The sequence below is a fragment of the Frieseomelitta varia genome, unplaced genomic scaffold (genome assembly GCF_011392965.1).
Source record: "Frieseomelitta varia isolate USP_RPSP 00005682 unplaced genomic scaffold, Fvar_1.2 scaffold_954, whole genome shotgun sequence".
NCBI lineage: Eukaryota > Metazoa > Arthropoda > Insecta > Hymenoptera > Apidae > Frieseomelitta > Frieseomelitta varia.
This window is the reverse complement of record NW_025110761.1, coordinates 357223-373199: the sequence shown is the minus strand read 5'-3', so window position 1 is coordinate 373199 and position 15977 is coordinate 357223. Positions and strand designations below refer to the sequence as shown.

Sequence of the window (15977 nt, the reverse complement as noted above, 5' to 3'; positions counted from 1 at the left end):
TTACATAATTTAATTTAACAATGTTTTTTCATAAATCATGCTATTTCATAAATTATTTTTTTTATATAAATATAATAATATATTTTTCTCAATTAAAATTATATTTTTCTCAAAAAAAATATATATATATTTAAATATATATATTTCATATAGATTCATACATATTAAAAAAATTTCTTTCAATTTTCTCTGGTTTTATTTAATTATAAATAATTATTACGTAGAAATTTTATATAATTAACATACAAATTATATTGTTGTAAATAATTTCAATAAAAATCATGTAAACAATTTTAATAAAAATCAGGAAAATACAATATCTCAAAAAATCATAAGTAGATATTTTTAAGTTCAATGTGCGTGAGATTCTTTATTGTATTTGTTATATTGCATATTTTATTTACTCTTTTACATTGAATATGGATATATAATATTGAAATGAATGATGATTTCAATGAAAATATAAGTAAAGTGGATAAAAAATTTTATGCAAAATATTTTTGTAATTTTTCAAAAATAAATAATTGAAATTTACAATAAATTAAAATTAATTATTTAACTATAAATTGGAGCTTAACTAAAAAAAAATATTCCTTTAAATAATAGAAAAACTATTACTAATACAAAATTCATACAAATTATATTTATTATTATTAATTTGTACCTGTAATTTATGCCTTGAATAATAGATATAATTTTTAAGAATAATCAAAAAATTTAATTTATTGAAACATTTGTAAATTAGAAAAATTTAAAATATTATACTTTATTATCAAAATTACAATTTTCGACTGCAACATATTGTACAAATGTAAGAAGCATTTATGCATCAATGCATATTATGTGCTGCAATTGTGGCTTCTTAAGTAAGGTCAACTAGTCTATTTCCTCTTGATCCATAATGTCATTTTTATCGTTTGCAATAGTATAATATCAGTATATTTTAAACAGCACAAATTATATAGAAAATATTAATTTTCTGATCTCATTTCCAATATATAATTTTATTAAAAACTGCCGTTTAATCATTTTTTAAATAAATTTGAATTTTTGAGAATCTGGTTAAAAAAACAAAACTTTAGTAAAAAATTATTTGAGTTAAATCTTATCTGTATAATGTATTTTGGATATTTTTTCATACTATATGCCTTCTGTACAATTATTCTGTATTTTTAAATGTCTTGTAAATTTATCATAAATGTATAAAAATTTGTTGCTTGTTTATGCCATGTAGTAACACAAAGATTATTCAACTTTCAAATATTAAAAAAAAATTTACAATATATTATAAAATCAATTTATGTAATATCAATCTTAACAAAAAACTTAAATTGATCGTACGTATTTTATGATATAATATATTTTTATATGCTTCAGAAGTTTAAAAATAGTATATATATTTTTTTCATCTTTTTCGATCTTAATTAACTTAAAATAAAATTGTTAAACAAAGTAAAAATATGTTTTTAAGATAGCTAATACTATTTTATTGAATGTAGTATAGCTACAAAGAAACGTTAATTTTATTCACATATTTCTCAAAATAATGAATCTTGTGTTTAATTACAGGTATCAATTATTATAGTATTTTTTAAATTTAAAAAAAAATGATTACTAAATTTATTCCCAATGTACATGTATTCGAATTAGTTTATATTTTGATTGTAAAAGACACACGCGCGCGTACACACACATCCACACATATATGTACATATAGTGTATGCGTAACTTACAATTAGAAAATATTCCACTACGACATTGCTGTGGAAGAGATCAACACTAAAAATAAGTTGCAATATAACCAGTGATATTGCATAAAATACATATTCGAAATTTTTGATTAGTAATTGTTAATGTATATGTACCGATATATGACTGAACTAATCGTGACACCTGTTCATAGTTAACTGTATTAATTTGTTTTATATTGTGGCACCTGAGTATCGAAACAAATTCGCTGTTCCCCCTCGTAACTGTCAAATGATTCAAATGCAATTGTATATAAAAAAGTGAAATACATTATCCAATTTATGATTGAATTATCCTGATTAAGCAACAACAGTAATATAAAAACGATATCTAATCTGTACACGATTAGAATATATTACAACATTAATTTTCATATTTCTTATATAGCAATAGACAGATATTATGTATTATTACTTATTTTGATTAATTATAATGATATAAAAATTTTAAAGAAATACAAATAAACAACAATACTAAACACATTATGGGGAAGTGAAATTTATATAATGTTGTAAAATAAGTAAACATTAAATTTCTATTACTGTAAAAATAGTACTGTTGATAAAAAATTATATGCTTTATGATATGAATTATATGCTTATTGATATGAAATTATATGCTTTTTAAATGCTTTTAAAAAAATATTTAATCCTATTTGAAAAAAACAAAGTGGCTATGAAAACGAATTATTTTTGAAATTCTAATTATAGCTATTTGTTGTACACTCAATATTGATAAATTTCTTTCCAAAACTTTTTTGTATTAAACGGCCGCAAATAGTTGAAAAACTGTGTATCGTGTAACGTATCAGTATAAAAATGTTAAACGATTAAAATTAAAAACTACATTTGCAGTAAGATATATGAGACATCAATTAAATTTTATAATAAACAATGTATATAGTAAACAAAAAATGGCAAAAATAACAATGATAAAAATGCAATACTAAACAATATTGTTTTGGACAAATTTTAACTGTGATAAGGCCAATTATCTATAATATCTGACCAATATAATGTTTATTCAGTCAAAATGAATAGCATTATTTACTATAATAAATTAATACAGCAAAAAAATCATTGGAAAACCGCAGTTTCTGATTGACACGAAATTTTGAAGCGATAGGTGGGAGCAGGACTCCAAATAAAATTTTTAAAACTTCGGATTTTATTAGTTGCTGGGATGTTAATAAAAGATTTTCCGTGCAATACATTGAATTCTACCTACAGACGTTACTATATTAGTTATTTTCACTGTAATAGTCATCGTCGTCAGATATCGAGTATAGAGTCCCACTTACATTCAATATGATTAAATTTCACTTTCGGGCACTATTTTTTTATTAATTTTTCATATTATTCACCTAAACGATAAGAGTTGAGATTAAGTTACATATTTTTCTAATCACTAGAAAGCGACTGGTAACTCTTGTCCGCGATGTTGTTCCGTGTTTACGTAGAATAATCTATAGATACTGAAGCCATGTAAATATAAAACGTAAACAATTAAACAGTTCCCCAACAATCACCGACGATAACTGCTACTAACATCGACCATTGTCATGTCTGTGTAAATAGAATTCAATATATTGTATTGAAATTTTGGAAATTAATAAAAATTCAAAACTAAAATTTTATATTTGGGATCCTTCTTATTCTCATTTCATGCTGAGCGAGAACTGATGCTTTTCAGAACAATCATCTACAATTTTTACTATCAAAATTAGTTAAGACTGTTTTTATTAGATACCACGCAAAATATCACAATTAAATAGTTGTTTGTTGAACAATCTATGAAAAAACAAAACAATTTTAAGTTTATTATATAATATATCATAATATTATATTTCTGTATTGTGTCTGTTCTGTATTGTGTATTGTTCTGTAATAATAATATATAATTAAGGTAATTGAAAATAAAGAAGAATCCATACGTCATCAATAAATAATATTATATAGTTGCTTTCAGTCCTTTTTTTCAGTCTTTGTTAGAAAATAGGCGTTTTAGTATTAGTATCAAATATAAAAACCAATAATAAAGTTAAAATTTGCAATTAAATATTATATTACTAAATGGTATTGTTTTATATATCTTTTTGTTATTTAAAATTTTGTAAAAAAAAAGTAAAACTTTACAAAAAAAGACAAGGAAAACTGTAACTATTCTCGAGTTTCCCTTATGTCATACGACAAGTTCTGCAAAATTAAAATTAGAACTGTTTTTTAACTTCATCGATTCTGAACCATATTATCCTAGTACTTGTTTTATATAAAATAACAGAAAGATTTGATATATGCCAAAAACGGTTTCATTTTGTTAAGAACACAAACTGCTGATGTCAATCGCGCACCTTTCATTATGTGCCGAAGGACCCATTGATATGGAAACGAATAACTCTAACTTGAATTGATACTGACTTTAATACATAAGAAGTTTGGTAATTTTACCGAATTATCTTGTATGATCTTCCTTAAAAAAAATGAATTAATTAAATGTCAAAATTAAATGGTAATTTTTTTTTAAATTTATGTATATATATATATATATATATATATATATATATATATATATATATGTGTGTGTGTGTGTGTGTATGTATACATTGGTATACCTACAATTGTATCTTCCTTTTTAAATAATAATTATACTTTTTAAATAATCTTTACAAAAAATTTTAACATAGCATACCATAATGCCATAAATTAATTTCTAAAAATCACAATTTAAAATCTATTAAATTATTTCAGCATATTTACAAATATCAATAAATATTTATTTGTATATGCATGTTTGTAAACGTGAATCGATTGCTGACGTTATAATATTTTTGTTTGAAAATTTATTATAGTGTAAGTATTTTATAACATCTGCAGATATACTTAAATAATTTGTTGGATTCGAATAACACGACGTATAAGTAGCGTTGAGCAGATCGGTGGCTTGCTGTCTTTCAACATTAATGAAAGTCAGCAAGGGTTCAAGATAGTGTTGTTTTAGGATTGGATTGGTAAGATTGAGGAATGTAGATTGTCATAAAAGAGAGCTTGAATTCGTAAATGACAAAATTTGAGTGAGTTTGATAGCCGAACCGTGACCTGTCGTACGTCGATGGGTTGCTCCGGAACTTCTGTGCGCACTGCGCGATTGCCAAAACATTAACTGTCCTGTTTTCCTTGTGCGTTGGTCTTACATCCCGGGATTACCCACTTGGGGGTCTGGTGGCGGGATGTAGCTGCACTAGACCCGCACGTGAGTAATTCCGGGATATAGTTGTGGATTCTACGGTTACGGGATTAGGGAGGTATGCTAGTTGCTTCCAGATGTGAGCGAGGTTGGTCCCAGAAAGTAGTATTTGCACATTCTAACGATCCCAGGATGTGTCGCAATATGTCTTGGATTTATGGATGCCGTAGAAAAGTTGCGATAAAGTCATTTATCGAGCCTTAGAATTGAGCGTCGAGCATAACTACAACAATGAAATAAAAGTAAGGAAAAAACATGAGGTACGGTCAAGGGAAATCCCTGCCGTGAAGAAAATGGTGAATCTGAAAGTTTTATTCGTGGCTCGATGAATTTATTTCTCGCATCTCTTTTTCGAGTTCGTTTATGATGGGGACTATTGCAATGAAAAAACTTACCGAGCCTTGGAATTGGTGGTCCGGTGTGACTACAATAGAAGATGCAAGGTAACGAAAGACATGAAATATAGTCACCGGAGATCCCTGCCGTCCAGAAATTAGAAATTATAAAATTGCTTTCCCTGGCTCGATGAGTTTGTCCTTCGCTCCATTTTATTCGGTAAGACCGGACATTATAACTTGAGAATCGGGTTTATTCAATGGTTACTCGCGGGACAAGAATAACGCTGACAGAACTAGAGTCTGCTCCGCGGTTGCAAGAGCATCTTTTATATACATATGTATTAAATTATCGCAGAGCGAGAAGAAAGGAATGAGGGTGAATTTTGTTTTTAGTAAATAAGGTCGCTCCGGTGGTCACCTGAAAGTATTCTGGCTTAGTACAAGCACTGAGTCGATATTGATCAAAATATTTTGGTTATCCAACAAATTTAACAAATTTTTAACTATTTAACAAATTATAACTACTTTTCAATCAATAAATAGAGAGAAAGTAAGTTAATACTTTTTTGTGGAGATTAAAAAACTACACCGGCTGACAGTATTAGATCTGTAGCTATTCATTAAAAAAGAAAAATGCAATTGCATACACCAATGCACACACATATATATATATATATAAATACATAAAATTATGCTTTTGACTGCCATTTAGATTGCCATTTAACTATTTATATATATGTACATAATAATTTTCTTATCTTTAACAGTTTAGGAAATACAGTTTGTTCCGCGTGGAATATTTTCTATTATTAAAAATATAAAACTGGTAAATAATATTTGATTTTGATTATATTAAATATGATATACATATACATATATACTTATATGGATAAGTATAGTATATAGTAAATAGAAAAGTATTTGCCATTGTATTATAATATATTATATATTATAATATTAATTAATTAAATATAGTTATTTTTAATCAACTCTAATTAATTAAATTATATCATTTGGTAAATAATGCAATAATGGAAATATAAATTAATTTCAAATGCGGAATTGAACGTTAATATTATAAGATCATATTAGACCCCCAGGTGGGTAATCCCGGGTTAAAGGATTCTTGTAAAAAGAAAATTTCAATCTTTAAGATAATAGTTGATTTAATTACGAACAAAATTTTTCAAACATTCAAAAATTTGAATCTGTAACATTTGATGGAGAAAAAAAGTATCTTCATTTTTCCATCCGTTATGCATAATAACCTCTTAGAAAAAAATAAATAATGAATTGTAATAAAGGCTTTGTGCTTTAAAATGAATCGAGGCTAATTTTTTCCCACAAAATTATAGCAATTTAAATATCGACAATTTTTGACAGATTGAAACGTAATGTTCGATTTTGACCGTATATTATTATGAACAATATTCTATTTATTTTATTTATTAGTTTTGTTATTTTTGTCGACACAAAATATAATATATATTAGAATAAAGTTATTTGATTCAGAATAATAAATTTTCTGACTCGTGATTTTTTTCTTCCAAAGCGATTTTTTTTTAATTTTTAGGATTATTTATATTTTTTTAAGTAGGTCTAATAAAAAATGTCTTTTTATACATCAATGACTTTAACTTTTTTAATATATTATCCTATATTTTTCTATGAAAAATAAGAAAAATATGAATATAAATATACACATGTACATATATCTAGTTTGAGCCTTTCATACGATAAATCTAATAAAATATAATGATTTCTGTATATACATAATTATATATTAATATATTTATATTAATAATTATATATTAATATATTTATATTAATAATTATATATTAATATATTTATATTAATAATTATATATTAATATATTTGTAAAGAATAAAAAAGAAGTACATTAATTAGGGCATAAAAAGATACTATTTAAAAAAATGTCAATGTTCTTGGAAAAATTACCTGAAGAAAAAAAAAATCGCAAATTAAAATATTCATCGTTGCAAATCAAATAACTTGACATATATTTTTGCCAAAATTGACAAAAATAACGAAAATATTACGATCTGCTTAATATGTTTTCAAGTAATATCATATGAGCACATTTTCACAATATAAATGTAGTAAGAATATAATTTTTATGATTGTATTCGTATTTATATTAGTAGGATTTATACAGGGTGGGTGAAAAATCGTAGTACAACCGGCCAGCGGGTAATTCTACATAAAAAAATAAGGAAAAAATGTGGTATACAATTTTTTCATCCAAGGCTTCGTTCTCGAAAAAATCATATTTGAAGTTTGCTCAATTATGCAATGCAATTTCCTTATCGTGTATTCCACCATCTTTTGTCTCTGCTCGTGCTAGTATTTGAAAAACTAAAAAATAATAATAGTTCAGTCATTTTTAATTTGTCGAGCACAATTATGTACGGAGCAACGAGGATAACATTTCCAATAGTACTTGTAAAGTAACTTGTAAAGTAAAATGAAAGTAATTAACTCCAAATTCGATTTTCTCGAAAACGAAGCCTCGGATAAAAAAATTGTATACCATATTTTTTCCTTATTTTTTTACGTAGAATTACCCCCTGATCGGTTGTACGATTTTTCACCCACCCTGTATATATTACTGGGATTAGATATAAAAAATTTATTCATGAATGCATAGAAAAGCTACTTTTTTTCCGATTAATCTAATAACGTTCCTTTTTTTTTATAAAAACTATGTATTATTATACACATATAGAATGTCCGATTTAAACGTACAAGAAAAAAAATTTTTTTCTTTGATTAAAGAAATTTAATAAAATACATCTGATTATCCAGAATGCCTGACTGACATTTGCACAAATTATTCGGCAACAGGAGCGAATCATATTTATGAAAAGAAAATTAGATTAATATCATACATATATTTTATATGTTTTATATATTTTATATTTTTTATATATTTTATGTTTTATATATTTTATTTTCTTTAAACTATTTTTCTTGTTTTTATCACTTCATAGGCATACTCCAGTTATATCCATTAATACCTCGTTCCCAAGCGATAAACATGATTAACATAATGTTAATAAATATTTAACAGTTATCGCAATAACATGTTTATAGATTCTCGATTCTTCTGCTGTTTCTTGAAATGAAGTCTATTCAATAGACATAACTAAATATTTAATATTTAAAAATAAAAATCATTTCAAGATCATATTGTTATGCATGTATTTTTTTGTTTACTGCACGATGTAATAACAAAATTATATGAAATTATAGATAAAAAAAAATATCGATGATTTTGAAAACTTGGGAAAAAAGTATTTTTTTCCGATATTGGTCTTTTGATAATCACGTTACACATCTGAATTAATTTTTTCATGAGTTATGTGATGCAATAGAAAAAAATACATGCGTAGTCATTTAAGAAAAAAAATATCGATGACCTTGAAAACTTCGGAAGAAAAACAACCTTTGAAAAATGGCTGCAAGGCATTGGCCACTTAATATCATTCAATATATAAAATATTTTCTGCGTTCTTACATTTAAAATGATATTTAAGAGTCATATTTAAATAACATTTTATATACATATGTTATATTCAGTTACTCACTCGAACACTAAATATTTAAATTGTTAAAATTTCTCAAAACAAAATCATACAACGATAAATCTGAATTCATTTAAAGTTTGAAGCCTCTACTTTCAAAACGCGCCATTCATTTTATTCTAATATGTTTTTACATTATGTAGTGCGTAAAAAAGTGAAGATATTTTTCTTGCTACAAAATGCTATAAATTGTTATGGTACATAGAAACATTGAACAATTTTTTTCACGATTAAGTAAATTTGAAAATTGAAGTCTTCTATATACAACGTTCTCTCAAAACTTATTGCATGATTTTTTTTATCAACTTATTAAACTTTGAATTCGAGACGAAAATGAACAACGAAAATGTTACGATTTCAATCTTCAAATCTATTGCAGATTCAGTCATAATTTGATCATATTCTTCAATGTTTTTACATTCTGTGACAATTTATAGCATTTTCGAGAAGAAGTGTTTTCTTTTTTTTACCTCTTGTATAACATGATATAAAAACAATTTAAAATATAATGAATGGTAGGTTTTAAAAGTAGAGGTTTCAAGCTTTGAAATGAATCCAGATTTATTGTACAATTTTGTTTTACGAAAGTGTAACAATTTCAATATTTAGTATCCGAATATTAACGTGAATTACTGTGTATGTATGTATGTATGTATGTATGTATGTATATGTGTATATATACAATACTTATAATATATATTAAAAGTTCAATTCCTAAATAATTGAAATGATACAAATTTCGCATGTATTATTAAAGTTACTAATAAAGAATTTCTATAGAATTTCTAGAATTTCTAAAGAATTTCAGCAAATGGCCCGTTCTCCGATTCTGATATGTAATTCGATTCGTTTCGTCAAATATATTAACTTTTTTCTCCATTATTTTTTACAGAAACTTTTTGTTTTCTTCTAAATTGAATTCTAAATATGTATTTTAAATAGTAAAGGTAAAGTTACATACATAATTTTATAACTAAAAACAACAAGCGGCTATTATTAGTTTTGAGTATAGAATATAGTCGACTAATGTGCAGAAACCAGTAAATTTACAAATAAATGTTAAAAGTATTTGGGTGTTGGATGGCTACCGGCTAAGATTCTCTAGTCCTAATCCAAAACTATAAAGCACAGCGTACCGAAGAGGGAACTGCTTCCTTTGTCCTTCTATCATCCCGCACTTTCCAACAATGCACAGTATAATACTGGAAGTTTGCAGTCAATTCAAAGGAATATTAAGAATTTTCGCAAAAAATGGTAAAAAGAAAAGTTAATGTTCTCGACAAGACGAGTTGAGTAACGTAGCATTTGCTACGATCGCGAGGAATAAACATCTTAATAAATATTAATTATTATTATTATAAAAACAAAACATTAATTTTTGATCATGATTATTTTTTAATAAAATTATTATCAATGTTTAGATAATTATATTTATAAAAATTAAGTTATATATATATATCGATACAGTAAATAAATCTATTAAATTTATTTCAAAATAGAACAAACTTCAAAGCAGAATTTCAAATATTGAAAATATAAACATATAAATAAAATAAACATATTTTTGTAAATATATCATGCATTATGCTATTTCTTTGAAATTGTTTTAATACATTACAATAACAGTGTCGAATTCGTAAAATGTATAAATTAAAAATGTAAAATGAAACATTAATAATGTTGTAACAAACACGAATATAAATTATTTTATAACATTCCATACAGAATATTGGAAATAAAGTAACCTTCCAAAAGTATTTTTAATTTACTTATTGAGGATTGTAAAATTTGTTACATGTAATAAATAGTATTGTTAAATTTTATGTATCATAAAAGTTATTTAACAGTATATTAACACAACATACTAAATTTAGAATATTAAAAAGTAGAAGGCAGTATGCGATATATATTTTTCGTATTACACAACTTTATAGTGTAAAATAATTATGTTCTCTTTTTTAAAAAAGTTTTTACTATATATACTGTTTGCTTTGTATAAATAAAATGGAAGTCAAAGGTTATTAGCCTTAAGAACTGAAACTTGCTTTCTGATTGGTTAAACTGAAGGGTGTGTGTGGTCGTGCCTCCCATCTTGAATTTTTTGCGTATAAGTAGGCCAAAATCATTTACTTAGTCACTATTAATAAACTCCTATTTTCTCATATGTTATGGTATAAATAAATAAATAGAAATTAATTATCAAAATATTACCAAGATCGACGAGAATTCTTGTGACGTATGAAGGTAAAGTTTATTGCAGAAATTTCACAAGACAACACAATTGTAAATCTTCAAAAATATCTCAATCCTTACACACCTTTCGTTACACTATCGTCACTGCGACTTAGTACGTAACGTAGCGTACTATTCACTTTGCTTTCAACTCCCTCTCTTGCATTCACAACTGCACCAAACAACCAAGTTGCCAACTTGTTGGCTAAACTAAACTATAAACGTACTGAATACTTCACAGCTTGTATTTAACATATTTAAGTTCTTAGATACTCATATAAACTACTATACAATGAATGGCGGTAACCAAAATATAATACAAAAAAGGATTTGCTTTAGCGCATGGATTAACGCATGCGTAATTACTATTTAGTTTTTAAATTTGTAACAATTTAACAATATCTGTTGATATGTATAAAAATACTATTATAATATTATAACACATGTATTTGCTTAATTTAATAAATTATACGTCTATTGATACAATTTCATCTTTTATATAAATAACAATAAAACTAAAATACGTGTATGTATATTCGCGTCCATATACAGATTATTGTATATATTTATATTGTATTTTTATTTACATATTTTTAGCTAAATAGCATCTTGATTTTTATTTTTAACAATCGTACATTTTATTTTTTGCTAAAATAATTGGTAATACTCAATAATATTGTTTTTATATATAATTTTTAATACTTAATAAATATGACTATTAATGAGTTTATGTTATACAATGGAGCATGCGTTAATGTTAACCAGAATAATACATAAGATTGGTAAGACTGAATGATAAAATCTTATGATTTATCTTTCAAGATAAGTTTCCAAAGTTATATGTTTCCAAAATTATTAAACATATAGATACATATTGTATATATTAATATCATTTTATTAAAATTTAAAGTTTTTAAATTTCTATTTTAATTTTTTACAACAATCTATAAAAATTATAATCATTGTATTATATACCAATTTTATTAATTTTGTATTACCACACATAATTTTAGCATTATCTAGCAAACAAATACATATCACGTGGAAATAATTATATGAAAGAATGGATCCAATAAGATTTGGATTATTAACAGGTAGCTATTACTGGTAGAATTTTATTACAAAGTTATTTTACAATTATTTAAAATTTTAATTATAAATTATGTTTTTATTTTGTTTTAATAATATATTCTAAAGTAATTTTTAATAAGTGTTCTGTAATTTTTATCATTGTTACAAAATAGTAAGGTCATGCTACATGTTTTTATCAAATAACAATTAATTTTGTGATTATATTTTATTTTCAATAATAAAATTTATAAATTTTATCATTAGTTAGTGATAGCTGTTACAAAAATGAAGATAAAGATAAAAGTGGTCCCGAAATAGAGCAATATATTAAGGATGAAAACTCTAACATTGGAAAGATTTTAAAAGGTCAAATACATCATAAAAGTATCATTCCTGATGAAGAATTTATGATAAAAGTAACTTCTTTTATGTATAATTTATAGTTAAGTAACTATTTAATGCAAAATTTTATAATTACACAGCCATATTATATATTATATATATATTCATATATTATACAGGATTTTTTAATTTCTTGGAGTGATAGTAGAAAATTGGATGTAATTCTGACAATTGGTGGCACAGGATTTTCTAGAAGGGATGTAACTCCAGAAGCAACGAAACAAGTTATTCAAAAAGAAGCATCTGGAATAGTTGCAGCTATGCTAATGTCTAATTTAAAAATTACTCCAATGGCTATGTTATCTAGGTAAAATTATTATCTTTATTTATCTTGCTTTCATATTTTATATTAGGTACAGTGACTCATTAAAAGATTATAGGAAATTTGTTATTTGGAATAAAATTTTTGTCTTACATATTATAAAAGACAGATATGACTTTAATCTTATAATAAATATTATTATTATTTTTGATTTCTAATATTTTAATTGAAAAAATGTTTAGAGAAGTTTATTAACTTGCTTGTTTATGTAACAAATACTTTTAATTTATTTCTATTTCTAACTTTTTTTTATTTACAAATATTACTCCATTGTTAAATATTTTTAAATTTTATTTACATTTTTTTTAACTTTTAAATATATACTTTAAATGTATGTTATGAAGAGCTGTATGTGGAATACGAGATAAAACATTGATTATAAATTTACCGGGATCACCGAAAGCTGCAAAAGAATGTTTAGATGCAATTGCACTTGTTATACCGCATGCTGTTGATTTAATAAGAGATAATAAAGACAAGATAAAAGATACACATGGAACTATGCAAAATATTCCAGAAATTTCTTTATCAGAAGGGCAAGGTAAAATATCGGTAAGGCCTTATTCTTATTAAATGAATAACTATTCATATATATATAAAAAAAAAAAAAAAATATAGAAAAATTGTTCCTATATATATTCTATATATATTTTTACTTGTAGCTTTTTTGCAGATGTTAGATAAAATGTATGCTTATAATATGATAGTTTTTAAGATGAATTTAAAATCAGAGAATTGTAAAAAACTGAAAGGAATTTTGTTATTTATTTTATGGAAGCTATACTTTTAAAAAACACAAATGATTAATTTAGATAAAATTTGGTAGGTGATGAAAGATGATGGATCTAAAATATAAAATTTCAGTTTTAATAAGTACATTTGATAAAATGAAATTTCCATGTGTAATAAAACTTCACTGCTGTTAGAACTTGTCAATTAAGAGATATGTGCATATGTAGTAAGCTTAAAGATTGATAATGCTCAATGAATGAAATGAACAATCAGCTAAGATTACTGGATTTCATATTTCTGATTCATTATCTCTTCTCATGATACTCACTAAATTTGATCTAGATTGACTATTATATATGACCATAAGTTTGTGTAAAAAGAAATATATATATTAGCTGAACATGACTGTATATATATCTTCTTTTACAGTCATGTTTGGCTAATATAGTTGAACGCAACAGAGAATCTCCATATCCAATGATTTCTGTAGAAGAAGCTTTACAGTTAATATGTAAATGTACAGAACCATTAAATTTTAATGATAAATTAGAAGAAGATCTAGAAAGATGCCATGGCAGGATATTGGATGGTGATCTATATTCTAAGTATGATTTACCGCCATTTAGAGCATCTATTAAAGATGGTTATGCTGTCTTAGCAAATGATGGAAAAGGCAAAAGAAAAGTATTAAGTGGAATAAAAGCAGGAGGCACTGTAAGTGATATCTTAATAGCATTTTAATGTAAGCGATACAAGATTTCAGTATCATGAATTTGTAGGCCACTGCAATTAAACTTGTACATGGTACATGTGTAAGAGTAAATACAGGTGCTCCAATTCCAGATGGTACGTTCAGTATGTTTCTCTAAAATATTTTTAATCATTTTCTTATTATTTTTAATTTAAAGATGCAACAGCAGTTGTTCAAGTTGAAGATACTAAACTTATAAAAGGAACTTCAGATAATATGGAAGAAAAGGAAATTGAAATTATGACAAAAGTACAATTAGGACAAGACATTAGGTACTTTGCGTTGATAATTAGCTTTAACTGTACTACATTAATAATTTTAATTGATAGTTGCTAATGTTAGTTAATGTAATAGTTATTTTTTCTTTTATTTAAGACCAATTGGTTCTGATATTAAAAAAGGAGAATTAATTTTAAAGTCAGGGACAAAACTTGGTGCAATAGAATTAGGTCTTGCTGCTGCATGTGGTTACAAAAAATTATTTGTCACTGATCTTCCAAAAATTGGTGTATTATCTACAGGAGATGAGTTACAATGTCCTGGAACTGCTTTAATGCCAGGGCATATATATGATAGCAATAAAATTACATTATTGTCGATATTAAAAGAAAATGGCTTTGATCCCTTAGACATGGGAATTGCATTGGATGAGTAAGTCTTCTTTTGTATATTATTTTATGTATTTAAAACATGTTATTTAAATTTGATTGTCATATGTTATGTAGTGAAAATATTATGGTACACAAGATTAAACATGCTTTACAACAAGTTGATGTACTCATAACATCAGGTTCTGTATCAATGGGTGATAGAGATATGTTGAAGCCTATTTTGCAATATTATTTTAACGCTACTATACATTTTGGTAATATGATCATTTAATAATATAATTGTGATTGTAATAATAATTGTGATTTTAATAAATGTTTAAACATTCAAATTTCAGGCCGTATAAACATGAAGCCTGGCAAACCAACTACTTTTGCAACATGTTTCTTTCAGAATAAGAAGAAATATTTATTGTGTTTACCGGGTAATCCAGTTTCTGCGACTGTTACTATGAATTTATTTGCATTGCCTTTACTAAAACAACTGTGCAAAGACACTTCCATCCCTATAATTGTGTTGGCAAAAGTATGTAATATATTTATTTTAAACTATTCATTTATGTAGTACTTAATATGTATTTTGATGATAGTTAATGTCGTCTTATAATTTGGATCCACGTCCTGAATATGCAAGAGCGATTTTAAAATGGAATGGTACGGATACTTTACCACTAGCTTATAGTACTGGAAATCAAATCAGTAGTAAATTACTTAGTTGCAAAAATGCAAATGCATTATTAATGTTACCTGGACGTAAAGCAGAAAAAACTGTATTGCAACAAGGAGAGATAGTACAAGCAATGTTGTTGGAATTTACGCAATAAATGTAATTTAGTAAAAGAAAATATCAAATAAAATATTTAACGGATTAATCTGTACATAATTTAGAAATATAAATTCTTGTTTGTTAAAAAAAAAGTATA

The 15977-nt window shown here is 25.2% G+C and overlaps 2 protein-coding genes across 7 annotated transcripts in view; one reads left to right on the top strand and one right to left on the bottom strand.

The window, feature by feature from the left end:
- LOC122538052 (carnitine O-palmitoyltransferase 1, liver isoform) overlaps positions 1-11454 on the bottom strand; it is a 26162-nt gene extending 14708 nt beyond the window's left edge. For 2 of the 3 annotated variants that reach the window (XM_043671785.1, XM_043671787.1), the window contains exon 1: positions 11148-11338. The gene's annotated coding sequence lies outside the window, so the exon portion shown is untranslated. Of the gene's footprint in view, positions 1-11147 lie in introns of all 3 variants that reach the window. The other variant, XM_043671786.1, reaches the window with a different exon arrangement.
- Positions 11446-15977, top strand: LOC122538053 (gephyrin). Of its 4 annotated transcripts, none has more exons than XM_043671789.1 (12): positions 11676-11694; positions 12182-12262; positions 12504-12655; positions 12761-12948; positions 13308-13515; positions 14125-14409; positions 14475-14541; positions 14604-14718; positions 14822-15097; positions 15172-15311; positions 15393-15580; positions 15645-15976. In XM_043671789.1, the coding sequence occupies exons 2-12, from the start codon at positions 12232-12234 to the stop codon at positions 15876-15878; spliced, it is 1884 nt and encodes a 627-aa protein (XP_043527724.1). In that variant the 5' UTR covers positions 11676-11694; positions 12182-12231; the 3' UTR covers positions 15879-15976. The 4 variants fall into 4 exon arrangements, with proteins under 4 accessions (XP_043527725.1, XP_043527724.1, XP_043527723.1 ...); XM_043671788.1 differs by lacking the exon at positions 11676-11694 and adding an exon at positions 11972-11989 and having other exon boundaries at positions 12170-12262; XM_043671790.1 differs by lacking the exons at positions 11676-11694; positions 12182-12262 and adding an exon at positions 11446-11470 and having other exon boundaries at positions 15645-15977.

Bases quoted from the DNA above. Each gene is read 5' to 3' on its own strand.
- LOC122538053 (XM_043671789.1), top strand. From the start codon at position 12,232: ATGGATCCAATAAGATTTGGATTATTAACAG. The intron at 15,098-15,171 runs GTAAGTCTTCTT...TATGTTATGTAG, and splicing joins ATGGGAATTGCATTGGATGA to TGAAAATATTATGGTACACA. The intron at 15,312-15,392 runs GTAATATGATCA...TTCAAATTTCAG, and splicing joins TAACGCTACTATACATTTTG to GCCGTATAAACATGAAGCCT.